The sequence below is a fragment of the Chaetodon trifascialis genome, chromosome 17 (assembly GCF_039877785.1).
Source record: "Chaetodon trifascialis isolate fChaTrf1 chromosome 17, fChaTrf1.hap1, whole genome shotgun sequence".
NCBI lineage: Eukaryota > Metazoa > Chordata > Actinopteri > Chaetodontiformes > Chaetodontidae > Chaetodon > Chaetodon trifascialis.
The window spans coordinates 11,667,532-11,689,780 of record NC_092072.1 but is presented as its reverse complement, the minus strand read 5'-3'; the positions used below and the strand labels follow the sequence as shown (position 1 = coordinate 11,689,780).

At 42.2% G+C, this 22,249-nt stretch overlaps 3 protein-coding genes across 3 annotated transcripts in view; 2 read left to right on the top strand and 1 right to left on the bottom strand.

Moving 5' to 3' along the window:
- The window catches only part of uqcrb (ubiquinol-cytochrome c reductase binding protein), a 140,375-nt gene that overhangs the window by 69,038 nt on the left and 49,088 nt on the right, over positions 1 to 22,249 (top strand). The window lies entirely within an intron of this gene.
- LOC139345521 (aurora kinase A- and ninein-interacting protein) lies at positions 176 to 2,600 on the top strand. Its single transcript, XM_070984153.1, has 4 exons — positions 176 to 316; positions 509 to 622; positions 853 to 1,009; positions 1,144 to 2,600. The coding sequence occupies exons 2-4, from the start codon at positions 530 to 532 to the stop codon at positions 2,190 to 2,192; spliced, it is 1,299 nt and encodes a 432-aa protein (XP_070840254.1). The 5' UTR covers positions 176 to 316; positions 509 to 529; the 3' UTR covers positions 2,193 to 2,600.
- cap2 (cyclase associated actin cytoskeleton regulatory protein 2) lies at positions 2,528 to 21,827 on the bottom strand. The gene is made up of 13 exons (XM_070984152.1): positions 21,512 to 21,827; positions 16,823 to 16,950; positions 16,615 to 16,715; positions 14,853 to 14,930; positions 9,715 to 9,858; positions 9,236 to 9,321; positions 8,322 to 8,427; positions 4,717 to 4,918; positions 4,406 to 4,569; positions 4,170 to 4,293; positions 3,990 to 4,072; positions 3,701 to 3,844; positions 2,528 to 3,613 (listed from the first exon to the last, which is right to left on the bottom strand). Exons 2-13 carry the CDS (start codon positions 16,938 to 16,940, stop codon positions 3,530 to 3,532), a joined length of 1,434 nt encoding a protein of 477 aa, XP_070840253.1. The 5' UTR covers positions 16,941 to 16,950; positions 21,512 to 21,827; the 3' UTR covers positions 2,528 to 3,529.

Below are 22,249 nucleotides of genomic sequence, written 5' to 3'. Positions count from 1 at the left end.
GTGCCTTACTAAAATGTCTAAATTTAAAGATTAATACTGACATATAAAACATAAGCAGTTCATTTTTGGAGCTACTTATATTCCGCATTTTAAAGGAACTGTTGCGGTAAATAACTGATTTTAAGGCTTGACCACATTTCGTTGTTTTCACACAGGCAAACGTTAGCGGCAGCCCATCGTCAAGGCGCCAGACTCGAACAGACAGAAACAATAACGACGACGAATTTCTGAACCAAAAGATAGTTAAGATAAATGGACAGAAAAGCTCTAGTAAACGCATAGGAAAGCTGAAAACATTCCTGGAAAATTTTATGGGGTCAGTTCAAATCTATGCTATGATCATTTGCGTTATAGGGCGAATCAAGTACCACCTAGAATTAGCTGTTGGCGAAGGTGTTTATTGACAGGCAACACCAGTCTTGTAATTTAGAATTATAGTAGGGTGGATTAATGAGAAGTAAAGTCTGATAAACTCACTGATGACATATTTTTGTTTCATGTATTTCAGATCTGTCCTTCACTCTGCGCCATGAAGAGCTCCAAACCAGCCATGAAGAAGTCTGCTCAAGAGGAATGTGGCGTTTGGTTGGACACCACGCAACTGAAAGAAAAAGCCAAACAGGTAATTGTGGAAACTAGTTTTAATTTCTGACTGAGTGGATACATTGTTATCTCCCAATAAAGCAGTGAATTTATACATTAACTTGTACACAGCAGATGTTCATATTACATACAACCACTTACAATAAATGACGATAAGTAAGTATAATCTTATCAGTGGCTTCTTACTCTGTTATTGTACTCATGTGTTTTAGCAGGATTATATATTATTCTGCCCTTCTTATGTTCCAGAAGCGACTCACCCGGCCCATTTCGAAACTGCTGAATCCCTTTGTTAAAGGTGAAGGATACAGTTTGGCTGTGGCACTGAACTTCACTCAGACTAAGCTGGAAATGCCAGTCACCAAACAGAGCTCCATATCAGCCTTCTTCACACCTCAGCGCAGACGTAAGTTGCAAAAACTCTGTAGCCATCAGGTTCTCAGGGCACTTTTGTAGGATTATTACCATCTTCAGCAAAAATAGACACCATCCATTTCTTTCTGTGTTAACATTGTGCTTTTTTATGCCCTTTGCCAAAAGTTCTCAAGAAGATGTCTGCACATGAAGTACCTAACATGGATCCAGCGCTGCCTTCTTCATCATCCTCCTCGCCCACATGTGCCTTAACTGCACCCACGCCTGTAGCATCTGGGATAAAACGAAGACGTGAAATAGATCCTGACTTACAAAGCTCTGAGCCTGGTATGGATCCTGAGTGGAAAAATGAAAATGTGTCAGAAGCAGCAGTGAGGCAGGAGCACGCAGCAAGCCCTGCACCCTCTCAAAACATGTACTATGAATCTGAAGAAGACCGTACTGAGGAGATCAACCCACCGCAGAGTAAGAGGAGGCTCACTGCAGCCCCCTCACTGCCAGGTGACAGTCAGCCTCTTCCACAGGCACGGAGTCAGGACCCACTGCTCACTTACAGTCAGTTTTCTGAAGATGAATTGTACCCGGCTAACCAGAAAAACACCCCAGCGAAGAACTTCAGCGACTCTGATTCAAGTTTCTTTAGTAGTCTGCAAAGTGAAGAGGCCTTTGGTATTTGTATGGATGTGGAGGCGAGAACCTCGACTCAAAAATCCTTTAAACCCTGTAATTCGTCTCAGGGTGATGATGAGAAAGAAAACAGTAGATTTGTGTGTTTTGGTTTGTCACCAAGTAAGCGCTCAGTTCTCTCTCACATTGAACCTCTTTCAAGTCATAATTTGACAGAACCAAAAACTGCATCTCCTCGAAAATATATTCCAATGCGCCAGTGGAGAAAGGCCGATAGAGATGAGCATCCTGACTCGCAGTTCAAATGGACAAAACCATGTAGCTCTCCCGTCAAAAAAACAGCACTGCGGCAGTCATGCACAGCCGTTGATGAGGACAGTCTGGCCATGTTGTTCACCCAGGACTCTGAAGGCTTCAGGGTGATCGCGCACAGAGGTCTGCAAGCCAGGAGTCCACTAAAAGATCAGAGTAACATAATTCCCGGGACGGTGAGAACTCGTGCTTACAAATCTCTGGTGGAGGAGGACGAGGAAGACGAGATGCTCTTTACTCAAGACTCTCAGGGAAATCTGGTGATCAAACACTGACAGGAGCCTTTGAAACTCAGTAGCAGGAGTTTTATTACAGATGTGGGTAATTAGGGTGGTGCCATCTCCACTTTTTAAATGACTTGAAATCAGTTGTTTGTTTTTTCCATGTGGACCTGACTGACTTACTTTAAGCTACCTTCAAACTGATAATATTGATATTTTTCCTGACTCTCTTCATCTTACCTTTTTTCATCTGTAGATCTTTCGTATTGTCATGGAGGAAAGTCATGAAAAGGGAAGTCGCAGTATTTCCTTCTTGTTTTGGTGTCTGTGTCACAGGAATGTCTTGAAAGGTGCAACTCTCATTCGCAACAACACCAACAAGCAAGAAGCGAGGCTTTCGATTTTATTTGAAAAACGATACACAATTAAATCAGATTGTTTTCATGTAAATTAAAAATTTTGAAAAGCATTCGTGGTGTGCATGATCTCCCTTATGCTGGTGCCATGTGCTACATCTTGGTACAAAATATAATGCACAAAGTAATACAGAGACTACTGGAGGTGAGTAGGAAGTGCTCAAGTCTGACAGTTACTACTACTCTCAGTATTTTAAGGTGTACTAATCGACTGCTTGTAACGAGATTTCTAAATATTTAGAGAAATTAGTAGCCATGTATTTTGGTAATTATTTTTGATCAACTTGAGTTAATGTCTCCTGCAGAACACCTGACATTGTTACAGTCATCTGAGCTTACTGATTATATTTGACATCCTGTGTTATGCAGCAGCAAAACGGTCACATCTGCCATTAATGCAAAGAGTGATGAACAGTGCTGTATAAGTGAAACGTGCACAGTACGCTTTTAGAGAGGTAACTAAGATACACTTCATTAGATAGAAAATATACCACATAGTTCTAAACTTAACTACCAAATTATCATTGTCTGCTTGGCCACTGAATGTTGTATGTGCATATTAGGTCATCTTTTTTAGCCTTTGCTAACAATGGATGTAGATAAAGTACAGTCATAACAGTGGAAGTCCAGAAAATATTTTGAAGATAATGAGATTTAAGATTGCTTGTATTTCAGCAGGTATATATTCTTACACAAATGCCTTTATTGCTATGGCACAGAAATGTAAGGAAAGGTAACTACATTGAGCCTGTGGGACCTGAGATGTCCGTTTATTCTGTGGGGATGTGTTTGAAAGTGCTAGAGAGACATCATGAAGTCACAAATACAGTCACAATGAGCGGACCAAAAGCTAATCTGTTGCAGTGCCTGCATATATATAATCCCTTTTATATCTCTGAAACCCAATGAAGTCAAGGGGATGGAGAGATTATTTAAAAAAAAAAAAAATCTGTTGTGATGACGATGAAGCATCAATCAGCCTGCGATCTCAGTGGGTTCTGTCACCAGTTTGGAGCCGTCCCAAACAGTCTTGAACTGCTCCGGTACTGGAAACTCCCTCTGTAGAACAACCAAGAACAACAACTGTAAAAAAAGAACTGCCTTAACACACATTCAGAGACCCTGTGTCTTATTTTAGACACTCACATAATCGTCATCTCCGTGTGGTATCTGGATGTTCATCTCAGAGCTCTTGGCGCTGACAATGTCACAGCTGAGGGAGTCCTTACTCAGATAGACCTGGCAGCCCTCTGTCTTGTTGATGGAAATGGTGGGAACTCTTCCCAGCACCTGTAGAAAGGCATCTTGCATTTATTGACAGGAATGTGTGGCACAATTCACACTTACGAAGTACCAGGTAGAATCTTCAGAAAATGAGAATATATTATGTCTTTTGAAGCCAACCTACAGCCACTCTGTAGATGTTTTTTCTGACCTGTAACTGAATTGCCTTGGAGTTGATGATCTCCACGATTCCAACCACGTTCTCAAAAACCAAACCCAGCTTCTTACAGTTGTCTGAAGAGAGTCAATACACACAGATTAAAGGAAAATTATAATTAGAAATGATGAATTTAATCACCGAAGCGATACTCTCTGCTTTCAGGCAGCTCACCGATGATGATGGAGTTAATTTTGCCCTTAATCTGCACGGTGGAGTTGCTGCAGTTAAAGACGTAGACCACTTGTTTCAGCTCCGTCTCCTCGATCACCAGATCGTGTTTCTGCTCAAAGTTCTCCTGCAACGACAAGGGAGCAGATTACATTAATAAGCTGTGACAAATCGCAGTGGTAAAAAAAAAAAATACAGCCTTTGGAAATAATTAAAGAGAAAGTAAACATTTTACGTACCACCCTCCATTTTTTCCCCTCCAGCTCCAGCAGAGGGGGTCTTTTCTGGACGACTGCTTTGGCTGACTTCACAGTCCCTGGGGATGTCGGATTGCTCTGAGCTGCTTGTGAACGCAGAGTGGGGTTCTTATGGGTCTTCTGGTCATCTGATACATGCTTCAGACCTACAAATGGAAAATAGGAGAAATATTTTTATGCACATGCAAGGATGTGACAAAGGTTACTGACATGCTGAGGTCATGAGTCTTAATTCCTTCTGCCCTACCCCACCCACACTAAACACTAACCCTTTTATTTAGGGGTTCACCCACCTTTAGTGATGTCCATGCCCTGGTTGAGCTGGGCAAACAGCGCTGAGTGCTGGGCTGCTGCACCACCTGCCTGAGGCTGGGAGTCATCATCACTGAAGACCAGAGGAGGGCAGGGGGGAGGAGGAGGAGGAGGGGGAGGTGGGGGACAGGGAGCGCTGGGGACGGTGGTGGTTTCAAAGAGAGAAGGAGGAGCAATGGGGCCCTGGAGTGATGGAGAACGTCAAATGTTAGATAGCAGCACTGCATTTCGGCCTGGTGATGCACTCATGAGAAAAACATAACGGTGCCAGCTGTTTTGTGGGTAAGTGTAGTAACAAACCTCTCCAGCAGGGGGAGTATTGCACAAGAAATACCTTCAAGCTTGGTTGCAATAATGCATCAATTTTACCAGATGCTTGGGATGGACATGTAGCACATGAAGATGAAAAAACAAAACAAAACAAAACAAAACAAAACAAAAAACCCCTTTATTTTCAGTTCAGAGATAGTTAGATGACTTTTTCTGTCTTTAAGCATCTTCAAGGTTGTAACTGTAAAGCCATCTTAATTCTCTCCGTCAGTAACACACATATTTTTTATTGAAGCTATCTGCTGTTTACACTGGGAGAAATACTCAAATGTACGTCTCTATGTCTTAAATAGCAGCAGCAAATCAACCAATGGAAACATTCTAGATATGCTGCGCTTACTTTATACACATTTCCCCAAAAATTTGGACCTGGTCTCTTTGGAAAGTTTAGGATCTCCACCAGAATTTCAAAGAAAGTTCTGTGGCTTTGAACAATGTTTGGCTGACCACTACGAGTTTTATCAGGTGCTGTAGGTAGTGCTCTAGTTAGCTCCAGTCTGCTCTGATATATAATAATGAGTAGCGGTTTTGTTTATTAACTGATGAACAGTGTACAGTAAAAGTGCACCCCGATCCATTAACAACTACAGTGAGGAGACACACACATATACATATATACACACACACTGTCTGAAGACCTTGCGCAGCTGCCAGACACACACACCTATCACAGGGGCTGAACTGTCACTTTATGTGCCGCATGAGTACAGCTGAGACGACTTGACCTTTGACCCCAGGCACATGTGTTGTGAAAATCATTGCTGAACAATACTGAGCTGTTACACTAAAGAGCTCAGCGCATACCACTGGATTACAACCAGCATGCACATGTGTGTGTGCGTGTGTGCGTGTGTGCGTGTGTGTGAGGCTGTAAAACTGTCTGACTGAGTCTTTGTGCTCAGGCCTGCTTGTGTGTTTCTGCATTTATGGGTGTACACAAACATGTTTGTATGAAGCGGAGGAATAATCCACTTTATTGTTAAAGGACACTTCTTTCCTTTTTTACATTTTGAGGGGCGTTTGGCCAGGTTTGTCCACCTTTTGGTTTACAGATAACTTGCGACACTGGGATGAAGAGTAATGATCGAAGACTGACAAACATTATCTGGTTCCAGCTTCTCAAATATGTGGACTTGCTGTTTTTGTGTTTGCTGTGTTATGCAACAGTAAATTGAATATCTTTGGTTTTCAGCCTGTTTGATGAATAAAACAGCATTCAATTGAACAAATAATTACTCAATGAAATTACTATTTGCAGCTCTGCTTTAGACAGTGTTAATTGCTTTTCGGTAAAAGTGTCCCCACTGTTCTCATCCAGAATGTAGTTAACATCTAAGAGGCTACCACAAAATGCCTACAGGAGTACACAGAGAGCAGACTGAACAAATATCAAACAGCTCAGTGACACAAACTGTAAAAATTGTGTGTTCAATAAGCCTTATTTTGATTTGCAGAGGCAATTTGCTCCCTTGTTTCTTATTTCAGACTTGTTTTAATAAAATTTTTAATTTTTTTCAAAGAGTCTGATATGAAGCATAGGTACTAATGAGATTGGTAGTGCGTGTGTGTGTATGAGTGCATGTGTGTGTAAAGCCACCTCCATATGTCAGCCTGTGCATGTCACAGTATAAGCATGTCACTAAAGCCCTATCTGAGCAGCAGATGACGGCTGCGTTGAAGGGGGACCAGCCCTGCAGTTTAGGTTACAGCCAAGGCTGTGTGTGTACACAGACTCTTTGTCGGGGTTCTTCTGTGAAGAAAACCTCCATTCAAGTAAACCCTGAGGACCACCTGTTAGTACCACACACTCCCGGCCTTGTAGGCACACACACTTCAGCTCTGTCGGCTGGCAGCAGGGACAACAGCTGACACACACAGCCACTGCAGGCTCTCATGTTTCTGCACGGAGAAAACATGCTTAGCATTAGCTCCACCTCAGGTTTTAACCCAGTGATTTCTCAGTAAAGGAGCAATTGAACATTTTGGGAAACACAATTGTTCACTTATTTTTATTTCACATGTTCTGAGAGTTAGAGGAGAACATTGTTACCACTCTCATGTCTGTACAGTCAGCAACCAGCAGCCAGAAAGCTTAATTAAGCTTAGCATAAAGACAGCTAGCATGGCTCTTTCTACTAACAAAATCTGCTTGTCAGCACCTCCGAGGGTCATATCTTGTTTGTTTAAGGCCTTCAATACAACAACATGAAAACAATTCCTCATTGTATGTGGGGTTATATATCAGATTAGTTCTTGGCGGGGAATAGCAACTTCCTGGAGTCTAGCCTGGTTCCCTGGCAACTGCCCAGAGCCAAGAAATAGTCAACACATATCCCTCAAAAAACGTCAACTAAACTTCAGTTTTTGTACAAATTAAATAAGTGAGATACCAAACATTAATTAACAAGCTTTAGAACTACTAGTTGCAGGATTTTGGTACCTTTGGACAGAGCAATGCTAGCTGTTTCCCCCTGTTTCCAGTCTTTATGCTAGGCTAAGTCATGCTAGCTGTCATGAGAGTGGTATTGATCTTTTCATCTAACTCTTGGCAAAAGCAAAATAAATAAAATAAATGCAACTAAGTGTAATTCCCAATATGTTAAACTGCTCCTTTAAGAAACTACACCACACTTTTTTATTAATATTAGATGCCAAAACGCAGAGAAGCCTCAGTCAGCTTATCTTCAGTGAATAAAGATGAGAAACCCTTCCAGCTAACAATAAAAGGGGTCAAGTGTGTGTTGAAGGATTTGGTTTCGCGCCATCATAATCTCTGGGATCTGGTGTGTGTGAGTGCAGAGGAGTCCCACAGCAGACATCCATAAACAGAAGAGTGTGTGGGAGTGACAGAGGTTTTGTGAGCTCTATGGAGAACCGCGGGGTGCAGCCACCGGAGAGAAGTTCATTCATTCATTCATTCTCTCTGCACTGGTTTATGTAACCGGCTGCTCCATAACTAAAAATGGAAGTGGATGCAAAAAGTAGGAGTTAATTTGAGCTCTGATACAAAAATATCAAGGCCTGCGAATGGAAACTAAATGAAAATACAGCTAAGATAATAAACAAGTTGTTACAGGAGCAATTTGTTTTTTCAGGCAAGTGTATTGTTAACATTTAGCAAAGACGAGCATCTGAATAATGGATGAAAGTGCAAACATACTTGGTGTTTACATTCTTATTCCTGTACAGGGATGGTGTATATACGTACAATAATAATAAAATGTTTAACAAATGAACAGATGTGTGTTATACTCACGGTCTTGCTCCACACCAGTCCTGTAGTGTGGTGCTGTTTGATGAAAGACTGCATCTCGGTCCAGATTGACAGGTAGGAACGCACCCAGTCTACGTGACGTCTGTCGCTGGGAGAAAACGGGAGGTTGGTGAGAGGGTGGAGACACATATGAAAACAGAGAGTAGGATGAGGACAGCAGTACGGTAGGAAGGAGCAAAGGGAGGAAGTGGATAAAAACACAATGTCAAGAGAGGAGATGATGGTGAAGCATCACTTTAAATTAATCATCAACTATTTTCTTAGCAGCATGCATATGAGTAGCATATTGACTCTTTATTAATCATTATAATGCGCTTAGGAAGGCCTTATTGGAATTCTTGAACAACAACTTCCTCCTATCAATGAACTGTAATTAGGAGGTTATTGTGGGGAAAACTCTTAGTTAATGGCCCAGCAGTTGCAAAATATGCTTATGCAGAGTAAGGCATTAATTAAAGCAATAAGGCCCAAGGAGCCATTATTTACAGAGATTTTAGAACAGCTAAAGGGCGTTTCCATTTTTCGCAGTGCCATAAATCTCACTGAGAGACTGGTTTAGCTCAGTTTGGTGATTGAACGCAGCTCAGCTAATTATAATCAAGGACCGGAACTATCCATTTCACTGAAGTGCTTTATAATGACTAATAAAGAGCCAATATGCTACTAATATGCATGCTAATGAGCAACTAGCTGATGCTGAATATGTGTACCTTAATATAAACTGTTACCAAAAGTATTTATGAAACATTATGGTTTTTTGTTGTATATGTTACTCAAGTTTTTCTAATTCATACCTTTCAACAAAAATGGGATCACAATAAGAGCACAATCTCAAGATTATCCTTCAGTGACATGCGCTCTTACTGTGAAGAGCTCAGTAGATACACAGTACTTACGTTTCTTTGAAGTCTTTCAGCACTCTGTTGGTGTAGAAGGTGGCGGCATCATTCATCTCCTTCACATAAGGACCCGGCTTCTGACTCTGAGAAAGATGAAAAGTTATCTCACTCTCTGAAGCATCGTGAGGTCCAAACTGTCTTATACAAGGCTTTGGGAAAGTATCTGACTATCAGCGCATTTGTCTTCGTGTGACAGGATAAAGAAGAAAAGCTCACAGTGACATAATGATGTCCTGTGGGGAAAGTACCCCTCTGACAGCAATGAACACTGACCAGAGCCAGCTCCAAACGCTGTTTCTAGCCAAATGGAAAAGCTTTGATCTTAATGGAAATGGTATTCATACCTAAACTCAGAAGAAGAGTTTTGCTCTGACGGGAAACAGAGACCAAGAATAAGACAGAGGGACAAATAGTGTAGATTGTTGGAGGAAGAAAAACATTAGCCTGTGTTTATTTATGTTCATCAGTCTCCTTACCACAGCCACCCAGCCTAGAGCGGGGATGCTCTCACTGACGGCTGACAGGTGGTTAAAGAAGCTGCTGCCGCGGTTTCTTTCTCTGAAGTTCTGGATCTCCTGGATGTGATCCGAAATCGGCTTCAGCAGGTCATGAAACTCCGTCTGCAGAAATAGGGAGGAATTAGGATAGGACGGCAGGAGGATGCAAGAATGCAGGAGAAAAGGAAGGAAGTGTCAGTGTGAGATGAGAATGCATGAAGATAAGGAGATGCTGCATTGAAATCAAATTTTAAAGGCCCTGAAAGCTTAACAATAGGAGTGGTCAACTTCTTTCACATGCCGACTTCTCTTTAACATGTTTCAGATACTTGTGATTTTACAACCCCAGCGTTCTTTTCCCTGCCCACCCGTGCCCAGCCTCAGTCATTCCTAAACTAGGCTACAGGACAGTAACTAATTTTATTAGCTGGAGCCTTTTTCCATTGGAACTTCCAGATCTCAGCTCCAGCTCGTCTCCCAGCTCTCGGCTCCCCTCCCCAGTGCACCGTTCCTACAAACATTCCTCGGTTCATGGGGAGATCCCTCTGGCCTTGTAAGGCATACCGCTCCTCCAGTGTTTACAGTTTACCTATCATGCGCCTGCACACACACACAGATCCAGGAACAAAATGTTTCATTGGTAGATTGCTGCTGCAGCTTTCTGGCTCTGATCTGCAGTGAAATGGCTGCTAAATATTTATTTTTACTGAGCTGTGACAATGTAGTGTCTTTATTCAAGAGGAGTTTGATTGATTGCATGCACTGAGATTAGCCAGTGTCCTTGATGATATCACCTTATGTAAACTGCATATACCTGATGTATTGTCAAGTATCACTAGCTGTTCAGTGTGTGGCTTATTCCACACTCCACAGTGGTGAGTGTTCATGAACATATCGATATTTTTTCTTCAATATACATAGATGCAGGTGTGAGGCAATGCTGTAATTTTCTGCTTGCGTGCAAAGGAGCAATAAAAACAGACGTAAGCTGCCTCATTCTTTTTGAAGAAATTCTTCCCTCAATCAGATGCACATGATCTCCATAAGCCGAGATAGACGCTCCTTTCTCTGCTCCTCTGGCTTCTCACTAAATCCAGCTAATAACTGTGTGCGAGCAGCTTTGAGGCAACATATCTCCGTTGTCCAAAACAGACACCATGCTGCTGCAAATAGGGATGCACTATTTTTTCTGAGGGGGAATGTACAGATGATGTGAGGTAACACGAAACTTAATGGAAATGTTAATAAATAGTTTCCAGTATTTATCTATTCAACCAGTTCTGTGTTTCTCTTGGGTTAGGGTTGAAGGATTTCATTGCTGATTATTCTGATAATTATTTTTTCAAGTAGACGTATTTAAAAAGCCCAACCAACAGGCAAACCCCCAAATAATCAGTTTATTATCATATATGATAAAGAAAAACGTTAAATCCACACATTTGATAAGTAGCAATCAGCAGGTATGGCTTGAAAAAAGTGACCAAATCAACTAATCGAATATAAAAACAGTTGCAGATTTGACTAACTCATTAATCAACCAATAATTTCAGCTCTACAATCATGAAAATCAACAAAGAGCAAGGGCACATAATCTGACAACTGACTGCATCCATTAAAGCTGTATAGCCTTTTCTACATTTCACAACAACAACAACAACAACAACAACACCATCATGGCTCACACTGAACGCATGACTTGAGTCAGTCAGAGTAGGGACTTCCCCTCACCCAATCATGCTGCACGGTGAGGAAAGAGACAGATGGATGGGCTCAGGACAGAGCAGAGAGAAGAAGGAGAAGGTGCAGACAGGACTCATTCAAATAGGAAAAACTGTAGCTGTATTCCCAGGCGCACTGTAATCTATAACTGTTCTGGCAAATTTACATGTCGGCATCAAGTCAGAACAGGAGCAAGAGTCATTTTTTCCATGTAAGACCCTTCAGCAATTTGCCAGTGAAAACAGCTACATTCCTGAGCACAAATAAATCTACTTTGTTGTTATGTATGTTATGTCTCGTTACATGGAGCACCTGTCAGAAGGTCCAAGGCTGAGATTTCTCATCTCATAGCAGTTTATGTACTTGTTAAATTGCAGGAGGATTGAATGAAAAACACAAGCAAACATAATGTAGTGAAATTTGAAGGTTTGAGTGTCTTACATTAAAACAGCTGTAAATAGGCCTCGACAATGTACATACTATACATGCTTTATCCATTGCTTGTTCCATTGTTTCCTCCCGTTGTAAATATGAAGCTGGAGCCAGCAGCTGGTTAGCTTAGTTTAGCATAAGGGCTGGAAACAAGGGGAAACAGCTACTCTGCCAAATGAAATCTGCCTATCTGCAGCTCTAAAGCTCACTAATTAACATTTTATATTTCATGTCTTCGTCTGCTAGGTAGAAAACCTTTGGGCAGAGCTGGCTTCTTAATGCTAGAGCAAGCACACAGTTAGCTTAGCACAAAGACTGGAGGCAGTTTTCTATTTCATGTGCAGGTATGAGGTATATGGATCTTCTTAGCAGAACTTAATTAGAATCAAAGACTGAAAGAAAGCACCTCCTAATAGTCAGAGCGGTATGAAATCTAATTGCTTACTGATGTGCCTTTGAACTACACAGTCAATGTTAATCTGAACTGAGCCGAACAAAACATTTTGAATCAGTGAAGTGATTCAGAATTTTCCCCGCTCCTCAGGCTGATCTCAGTCTACAAAAAAAGCACATGTACATACAACTACATGGATAAGAAGTCAACTGACGGAGACAGAGAGAGAGAGAGAATGAGCCGACAAAAGGATCAAAAACGTCGGCTCACATTATTTGATGCTCAGTGTGTTACAATAGCACAGCGTCCAAGCCTTGACTTCCTATAAAAGCAGTGGATCAAAGGTAGAGAGTGGAGGGCGACACGGGGAGAACAGCTGCAGGAGGGTTATTTTAAAATGTGAAAGTCCACAAAGTGTGAGCCAAACTGCCAGAACCGGCAACACGGACACAAAAACGCACACTCACAGTTCACAGGTCAACTTGAGGTCGCATGTGAGAGAGAGGCTTACTTTCTTTTGCTCTCTCTCTCTTTGTCTCACACTTTATCTAACTCACACACACACACACACTCTTTCACACACACTGACAACAGGCTCAAATATAGAACATGCCCATAAAAAGTCAGAGAGCACAACAGGGCTGCGCTGCAGAGAAAGAAAGGCTTTGGAAGCTGTGTGTGTGTGTGTGTGTGTGTGTGTGTGTGTGTGTGTGTGTGTGTGTGTGTGTGTGTTGTGTGTGATTTACCCTACTTTTGGGGACACTTTTCAGACTAAAGCCTAGTTAATTGGGGACAGTTTGTGGTTCGGGACCAAAGTGGTTACGGTTTGGGTTCGGGTAAGTAAGTCTGTGTAATGTCCCCCAAAGTGATGGAAACACGACCGTGTGTGTGTGTGTGCTGGTGGTACAAATGTATCAGTGCCTAAAAAGTCAAACAAACATGGATGTCTCACACCAACCAACCTCATTCATGCAGCCATCTTGAATTGTCCAGCGATATGATCGCTGAAAGTTGTAAACATGGAAATCTCGCAGCAGATAGCAGAGCGGTTTTAAGCCTTTTGGGGCTGGTCTCAAGCCAAGTCACAAGTTTTCCAGCAAACTACCCATCAAGAAAAAAAACCTTGAATGTTTTCGCTCTTTAAGTCTCACGTCAAGTTTTTAGAAGTCTCTCAGCATTCAAGACTAAAATGTCTTTTGTGGCTTGAGTCCAAGTCTCAAGTCTACAGTAGACATCAATTTGGTTTACAGAATGGACAGCAGTATGAGTATGAGTATGTGTTTCTTCAAGCGCTTTATGATAACTGCATACTTGGTTCATGAAGTTCTTTTTCGTCCCTTCTTTCGTGTTTAGTTTGGGTTTTACCCATTTGGCTGAATTTTCACCTCCTCCCTTGTATCTCACCCCTCTCCTCTCTTGGGTCTGTCCCTCTCTCTCTGTAAAACCCTCACTCTTTCCTTGTTTGCATTTCTGACAATCACTGAACGCTCTTTTCACCGCCCCTCAACCAATGACCTGACAGATAGGGAGTAATCACTTCCTGGTGGGCTCTGTGGACGCTGTAACACACACACAACACAAACAGAAGGCCAATGGGATGATATCATATCAGCTCTCTCTCTCTCTCACTCTCTCACACACACACACACACACACACACACACACACACACACACACACACACACACACACACACACACACACAGACAGCTTTCAATCCCACCCCTCTTTCTCTATACGTGAACATGTTGGGAATGTGTTGTATTAGCGTTTTCTTGGTCAAAGAGCAGCGTAATCCCTCTGTGAACAGCCCAGCCTGCTGGGGAACACAGGAGGGGAGGCAGCAGACTGACACGGCCGCTGTTAAACGATCTGAAGCAATTTACAACATGAGAGTTGCAGCTAACTAACAGGTTTGTGTGCAACTTAGCTGTGAGCGGGTCATAATGATGGTATGAAGTCACATGATACAATTATTTCCATCGCTTTCAGCTGGGTCCCAATGAACCTACAAACAGCAGTAATGGCAGTGGGACTGTAAGTCTAAAGTGTCGTGAAGTGTTAAATAACTGTTGTTGTTGTAGCTGTTGTCATTTTTATGGCTTTATTCTTACTGTAAGTCAACAGGAAATGAGCAGGGAGAGAGAGAGAGATGAGATACAACGAAGGTCCTTGTGGTTTACGATCAGCATCTTAACCCCTATAGGCCACTAGGGAGCCTCAAATTTACAGCGTTACAGTGGAGCCCAGGCCTCAGAGTTAAGAGGAGCGTGGCAGAATACCTGGCACACTGACACATTTTCTAAAGGGACAATTTTGAAATTATTTTTCTCCATAAACATGAGATATTTGAGTTTTGTCTGGAACACACTCAAAGGCCATGCACATTTCCCGAGAACATACCTGACAGAATAAGTTAGTAGTAGTGCAGTGGGAAAGGTGGATGCTAAAAAGCAACTAGTGAATGGCGAATATGTGTACCTGAATATAAAGTGTTACCATTTCATTCCATTCAACCACAGGTCTTCCTCAGGCAAACCCTAAAGTACTCAGTAGGTCTCAGTATGTTGTACCTGTGCAGGTTCCTGGTGTGTGACAGCCATCTTGAGTAAAGTTCTTTGAGTCTGCAGGGCTTTGTTCACCATCTCCGCCTGTCGATCATAAGAATCAAAGCCAGATCAGTTTGGATTATGATACATAACACATTTCATGGAGTCTGATAAGCAGCATGTTACTGTATCGTGTGTATACTGAATATGGACAACGTTACAAGGCCCATTCCTTCATTCAATTTTGTTTACACTTTACTATATTCTCTCACGCCTATGCAGCCAGTGAATCTGTCCATCTTAGACATAAAAAAGAAAGTACAGTAACACACTCACACACACACACACACACACACACACACAAATCGGGTTAGTCCCAGCCAGCTGTGTCCTGTGTGTGTCTGAGACTTCCAGTTGCGGGCCAAGGGAACCACCAGGGAGGCTTTGTCCATAAAAGGAGCTCAGCAAACTTAAAGAAAGTACCTCTGGCTCTCGCTCACACACTCCCCCTCCCTCTCACCCCGCTCAGTGATGGGACACAGAGATAGAAATATTCTTTCAAGACAGAGAGAATGAAATACAAGCATTTCTAAAAAACAAAAACAAACTGCCTTTACTCCTCTGTTTTGGAGTGCTCCTTGTTGTTTTGGATTTATTCCAAGAACATATCACAGCTGTTTTTGCCAACTGGTTTACCACAAAACACACTTCAAGTCCTAATCTGAGTACAGGTCATTACCAAATAGGAAAAGGTGCTCCACTAGTTTGACAAATGAACGTAAGGTCAAAGGTCAACCATACTCCCATCCTTGACTTTGTAGAGAACAGGAAACCTTTTCAGTCACACACATGAACACAAGTCACTGCTATCTACTTTTAGGCCAGGGACCTCCCATACACACACATCACTTGCCCTTCAGCTTTCCAGAGCCCTGCATATCTTAGTGGGATCTAAAGTAGGACAATCCATGCTTAGAAATTTATCAAATAAAGGTTGGCACAGAGAGACTGCACTAGTTGCGCCACTGGTAACCACCTGTGCTCCCTTTGGAGCGACGCTCGACTAACTACAAGGAGCTTTTCTGCACAATCTACCTTCATACCGAGGTACAAGATACACACAGTTTTTTGTTAATTGGTAAGCAAAATATTTCAATCTGAGGATTTCCCAAATTCGGGGCAACATCTGGAATGCGAGGAGGTCTTAATAAAGTAAGAGCAACTTTTCCCTTTGGAATATCATTAAAATGAGCTCCATGTTTTCAATTAGAGTTAAATGGTGCTCCCGCAATTGCCATTGCACTTGCATTACGTTGGGGGAGTTTCCAGAGACAGATCTCTTGTAAAATTGAGACAGTATGACTCTGCATGAACAGTAAACTGAACTTGGTGTTTAAAATTGGTGGATTAAAGTATGATTAATAGTTGCTTTTGCCAACAGTGGACTAACAAACCTGCAGCGGCTGTGGTGACATCTGTCTGCTGCAGAGCGTGCATGAGTGTGTGCATGAACAGGTGTTTGTCTCATTTATCATCATCAGCCTTTGTGTGGAATGGTGAGACTTATACTCGGAATAGTTTTGGGGAGAACATTCTGCAAATAAAATCTCATTAATTGTTCTGATGAATTCCTTTCAGCCCTGAGTACTGCCTGCCATCTTCCTCCAGGCTGGCCGCCTGTATGCTGCATTCAGAGGCAAAGCTCAGGCCATCTGGACTCTGACAGCTGAAGAGCGAGATGACACAGTTTAAAGACACTCTAGTGAATGAATCAAACACAGCTTACATGTTTCTCCACCTCACTTCCTAAGGCTCGGCTGTAGTTCAGGTAGTCTGACACTGGACCTTCCAGCACGACGTCAAAGGCCTCCACGCACTGAGACAAACCTGAAAAACACAATCACTGCCTATTTAACCTGAGAATATTACAGAGTAAAGCTGTTCTGGTCTGTCTCCAAACCTCTGAGCAGAGTATTACTGAAGCACAGACTTGCCTCCATCGATGCCGTTGACACAGCCGCCGTTAGCCATGCTGTTGGACGTCTGCACGGTGACGGACATCTTCTCCAGGCGAGTCACAGCTCGCTCCAGCCGCTCCATTAAACCTTCCATGGCAACAAACCTAGAAACAAAAGCAGGAATGGTTGCTTCAGCTGTACAGTGGCCTTTCTGATCTTAGGCTGATGATTAGTTTTGCGATACAGTACATTGCAATTACTTTATTGATACCTGAAGAAAACTGTACGGTGGTGAGAGACCAGAACTGAGTCCTGAGTGACACAACCACTGTTCAACTTTCCCCCCGGTCCTGCTCCATTTTCAAAAAGCCAGCATATGTCATTACAGAGAGAAACTAAACGTAGCCAATGAAGTGGCATTTATATGAACACAGTCTCTGTTTGAGCTGTCTGGCCCTCTGCCACAGTCACAACCTCATGAACATATTACACAGTTGGATAAAGGAGGGACAGAGACCAGAGCCAGGCTGAGAGGAAAGTCAGAGAATTCAGCCCAGTGGAAAAAGGGAATAAATGCTGATGGAAGAGAAAATGTCTTCAAATACAAACAAAAAGAAGACGTGTTTTCTGTTTTGGACAATGGAGACCCACAGTGAAGACGATAGAATGAAAAAATCAGATGAATGCAGACATAACATATAACATCATAACTGTGAAAGAATCACAGAATCAAAGAATTAATGGCTTTATCTCGAAATCAGGAGTTAATTATTTCATTATCTCAAGAAAACAAGATTTGGTATCATGAGATAACAAGATAATCAACTCATTACCCATTATTGATCACAGCAGGCTGTACTTCAGTTGAGGTCTAACGTGGCAAAAATTGCCCAGGTTGGACATATCAAATAAACAGATGGACATACAAACCTTGCAGCTCTCTATAGATCCTAATATTGAAAACGCCAACTGTGTCGTGATCTATGACGATGACTGATACTGTATAATATGACTGTGACTGGAAGTTGGAAGTGACTGCTTTCTCCTGATAAATTAGCTCGTTATTTCGAGAAATCGGCCTTTTGTTTTCTCGAGATAATGAGATAAATCGAGTCACTATCATGAAAAAATGAGCTCCATTACCTCGAGATAAAGACATAATTAACTCATGATCTCGTGATATCAGATTTTCCAGTTTCCAAGTTCCAGATAAGGCGTTTTGTACAGAAATAGTTTGCTGCATTATTCATTATTCAACTGTCTGGATCCCAACTAGTCTCAACTTCAGGCCTACAATCCATATGTTATTGTTTCAGAGTAACTCTAGCAGATCACCTTTGCTGATGCTGATCGGGGAAAGAGGGACCTCAGTCACCCTGGATATTCCTGCTGATGACATTTCCACACGTTAACACAAACAACTCCTGTCATCTAGAGGTGAGCCACTCTGGGAAAGATGCTGCTTGGTCGCAACATGCATGATTATAAAGGCTGCACTCAAATTCAGCTGAAATGTGCAGACAGTTGTGACAAAGTTAGCTTGCTGAGAAGAGGTAAACAAATCTCCAGCTGTTATCAAACACCACTGAAACACATTGGAGATGTGGACCATATTGCATCTCCGCCTATAACACCGACAAGGCATAAGCATCACCGTGAGGCAACGCAGGCCTGTTTCCAATATTTATTAGTCAACAGAGTGGAATTCAATCCAGCGACCAGCTGCATGTTTACGCACTACTGCTAGGTAACACGCACTTTCTAATGTGACACCTGCTCCCTTCACATCCAACACACAGTCCAATGGCCTGAGTTATAATCTGTTTTATTTGCTTTACAAATGATCTATAAAAACACCAGCGGGCTCTGCATTAATATGGCAGCTATGCAGAATGGATTGTGTTCCCTGTCTGTAATCTTTGTAAGTTATGTCTACTAATTATGTGCTGTGAGCAGAAAATATGTCCTGATGGGCGTCATCGAGTCATCTCTCTCTCTGGAGAAGCCTCTCAGCGGTGCCAGATGCCTGTCGCAGGACTCAGCTGCTATTTCTGCCCTCTGGGTCACAACAGCTCTTGGGCAAGACCTGAATCCTGGAGAGCTCAATGTAGGTTGATCATGTGCAACAAGTCACAACAACAAGCAACAATGTCAGTGTCATAGTATTGGTATTTTGGGTGCCACTTGAAGGTCCCATTTCTAAGATTTATGGTTAGTTTTTATTTCTGTCTCAAGGCAAATATTTGGCCCATCCCACATGGGATTAAAAAATATCCAACATCAATGAAACGTACCACATAATTTCAGGTAATGTGTTCATGTGGAAAATATCAACCAAATTGTGCACCGAGTAACAGACGAAAGAAAAGCCTCAAGCCAAAAGTTTATTCTCATGATTTCCTCATCTTCCGTCTACATTGTAACTAAAGGCTTTATTCATGGTTAAAAAATCATCTACTGTTGCTTTACAGAGCAGTTACAAGCATTGATAATAGCAATGTTTGGGTTGCCAGGTTATGAAAATTCCACTTTGGATGGTGATTATTGTTTCCAGGCATGGCAGCATCTGGACCAAAACACATCTAATTAACAGCTGATTAACAAGTACATTTGCAAACCTCATTCATTACTGTAAGAACCCTCTATGAACAACTTATGAACAGATATAGTGTAGCAGGTGACGTCTGCTGGTGGCAAATCAGAAAGTGTGAAACCTGTGACCCTGGATGGCTTAAGTTGTTGATCATTCAATTGGTTGATCATCAGGAAAGTAATGAGCAATAATCAATTAATCATAATTTTTGAAGCAAAAGTGACAGCAAATGTGAGGATTTGCTACTTTTACTTGTCTTACATTATATCTTCACATTTTATACCAATTTAAACTCTCCTGACAGTGATGTCACAGAGTCCTGGAGCACAACTGTAGATCACTGGAGTAAGGTTGAACCTCTGGAGGTCGGCAAAAACGAGATTTTTTTGGGTTGTTAAGTTACTCTTTAAAGACGGCACCATGGGCCCTGAGAAACTGTGAAGGGCAGTTTTATTTTTATGATGTGTCATGGACAAAACAAAAAAATTAACTCATGGAGAAAACCATCCACAGATTTAAATTCTATACATTAAATAAAGGACAAAGAATCAGCCACTGTATTCACTCGAGTACACTCCACTTAATCACTGTCTCCCTCAATAATAACGTCAAACTTTGTTTAAAAACCATGAGACAGAAACAGCCAGCGGCTGCTCTGATTGTACTGTTAACCAGCCAAATTCTCCATGGCGATGCAAAGACAAAGCCAATGATGCTCCTTTAGCTTTCATATACACCCACTAAATTCAGGTCAGTACAGAAACTGAATGGGAATCAGACCGAACCGTTAGTGACATGATTATAAAACACCAGAACAACAACAAAATGTTGTAGACACTGGCAGACTTCAGTTTCCTGTAAATGAACAAATCCTCCCTCTGTTCCTGAAGACAGGTGGGCAACAGTGTCTGCCACAGAAAGACCCCAACCAACAGCTGAGAAAGCACACATGTTGCCGCAGTGGAAAGATATCACTGACTTCGCCCTGACCTCCCTGTGTTGCCTGCACCCTCTCGCCTGGTATCTGATCTTTGGGGCTATATTGGGCCACAGCCTGCCGTTTGCTGCTATGGGCATCCTGTAAGATACTCTAATGTAAGTGTCAGCAGGATGTGCTGTGGAGGACCCTGTAAAGATAAAGTAAATCTTAATAAATTCACTACATCTTTTCTTTTTTTGGTAGAGTTTATGTTAGAGGTACTACAGCTGTTCATACAGCAACTAAAACAAGAATCTGAGATATCATCACAGCTATTTACTAACAGTGACATCTTGGGTTTTGTTGTTTATTTGAATATAACTGAAAGTCGGCATCACGATTGTACAGAAATGGAATGAAATGAATCAATGAAATTGTGTCATATGGGCCTTATGATTAATATTGAGCATTTGAATAAGATCATTTAGGCTTGCAACAGGTGTGAATGTGTTTATAGGCAGCTGGAGCTTTTGATCACGTCGCATGATCTTCATCAGGAGAAAGATTCATTCAAGTTTCATGTATTTTTTCTGGGCAATCAAGGACTTTGTCCATGTTGGCTTAAAGGTTGAGTTAAATCAGTAAAATCTGAGTTTAACTAAAGTTTAACTCAACTTTTAAGCCTACATGGAGGATATTTGCATAACTGAAAGCTCCAAAAGCTAAAAAATGGACCTTGAGGTGAGACTGTTTCTACAATCTACAGCGTATAATCTGTAATCTATAACATCAGCAGGCTGTTTGAACATCATAATGGCTGATTACAGGTGCTCATCACACAGGCCGAGGACGATGTCGCTTCATAATAAAACATGACATGGCACTGGCATGCTGACACGACCTCCACCGCCCCTCTAATCTGACGCTTCATGGTCCGCGCCACAATATCACCCTTGCTCCAAAGCACAAGAAAAAAAAAATCAGTACAAAAAAATCAAAACAGTGTGCTCTTACATTACGCCAGTTTCATGCCACATTCATGTAAAAACGCATGGCGCACAGGAAGCATGTGAAGATGTCTCTGTTTGGACATTTCTGCGCACACATCTCTGTCTGACGCCCCCGCTGCAGGACAATATCCCCTCCTCCCCAGCCCGAAAATGAACCAAACCTGACATTGATTTCGAAACTCATCAGCACAGAAACATCTTACCTCCCTCCTCTGATCTGTGGTGAATTTCTGCCGGGATTGTCAATATTCCCTCGGACGGATTCGTGGCTGCGCGCTGCTGCCGTGCGGTCCCCTCCTGCCTCCGTGCCCCGTCACTCAGCTGCGCACAGGACCGGGACTCTTCCGGGATGTCCTAATTAAGCAACACGGTGAACCTGAGAGCCATACAGCGCACAGACCAGGACCGTGACTCAGTGCCGCAGTTTATCTCCTCTGGGGCAGCTACCTCGCAGGCAACATGGCAGCCTCAGAGAGCCCTGCTAAAAATAAAGGAGTGTCAGACGCTGTGGTAATGTCTGCACGGGTCCCTCCTGAAGGAATGGACCTGTATCAGCTGGAGACTCATCATAGAGTCCATAGGAGTGAACTCGGACATGGACATTGACTTTTCCATATCTTCCCTAGACATTAGAGCTGCAGGTTTATATCAAATGTAAGTAGGTTTTACACATTGGACGCTGAGAGCCTTTAATGGGAAAACAGGTGCACTGTGATCAATCAAGTTTAAAGGGGCACTCCAGCATTTTACCCATGCACTTTCATTATGTTCTGGGATTTGAGATTAAAGGGATTGAAAAAAAAGAAAAAGAAAAAAGAAGCAGAAGCTGAGACATTTTGACCAAACATTGGTTCCTACTCATGATGCAACTTCATTGCATCTCTTGTTGACATGCAGCAAAGATTCCTGGTTCAAGCTGGTGGTAGCTAAATTGATTCTAT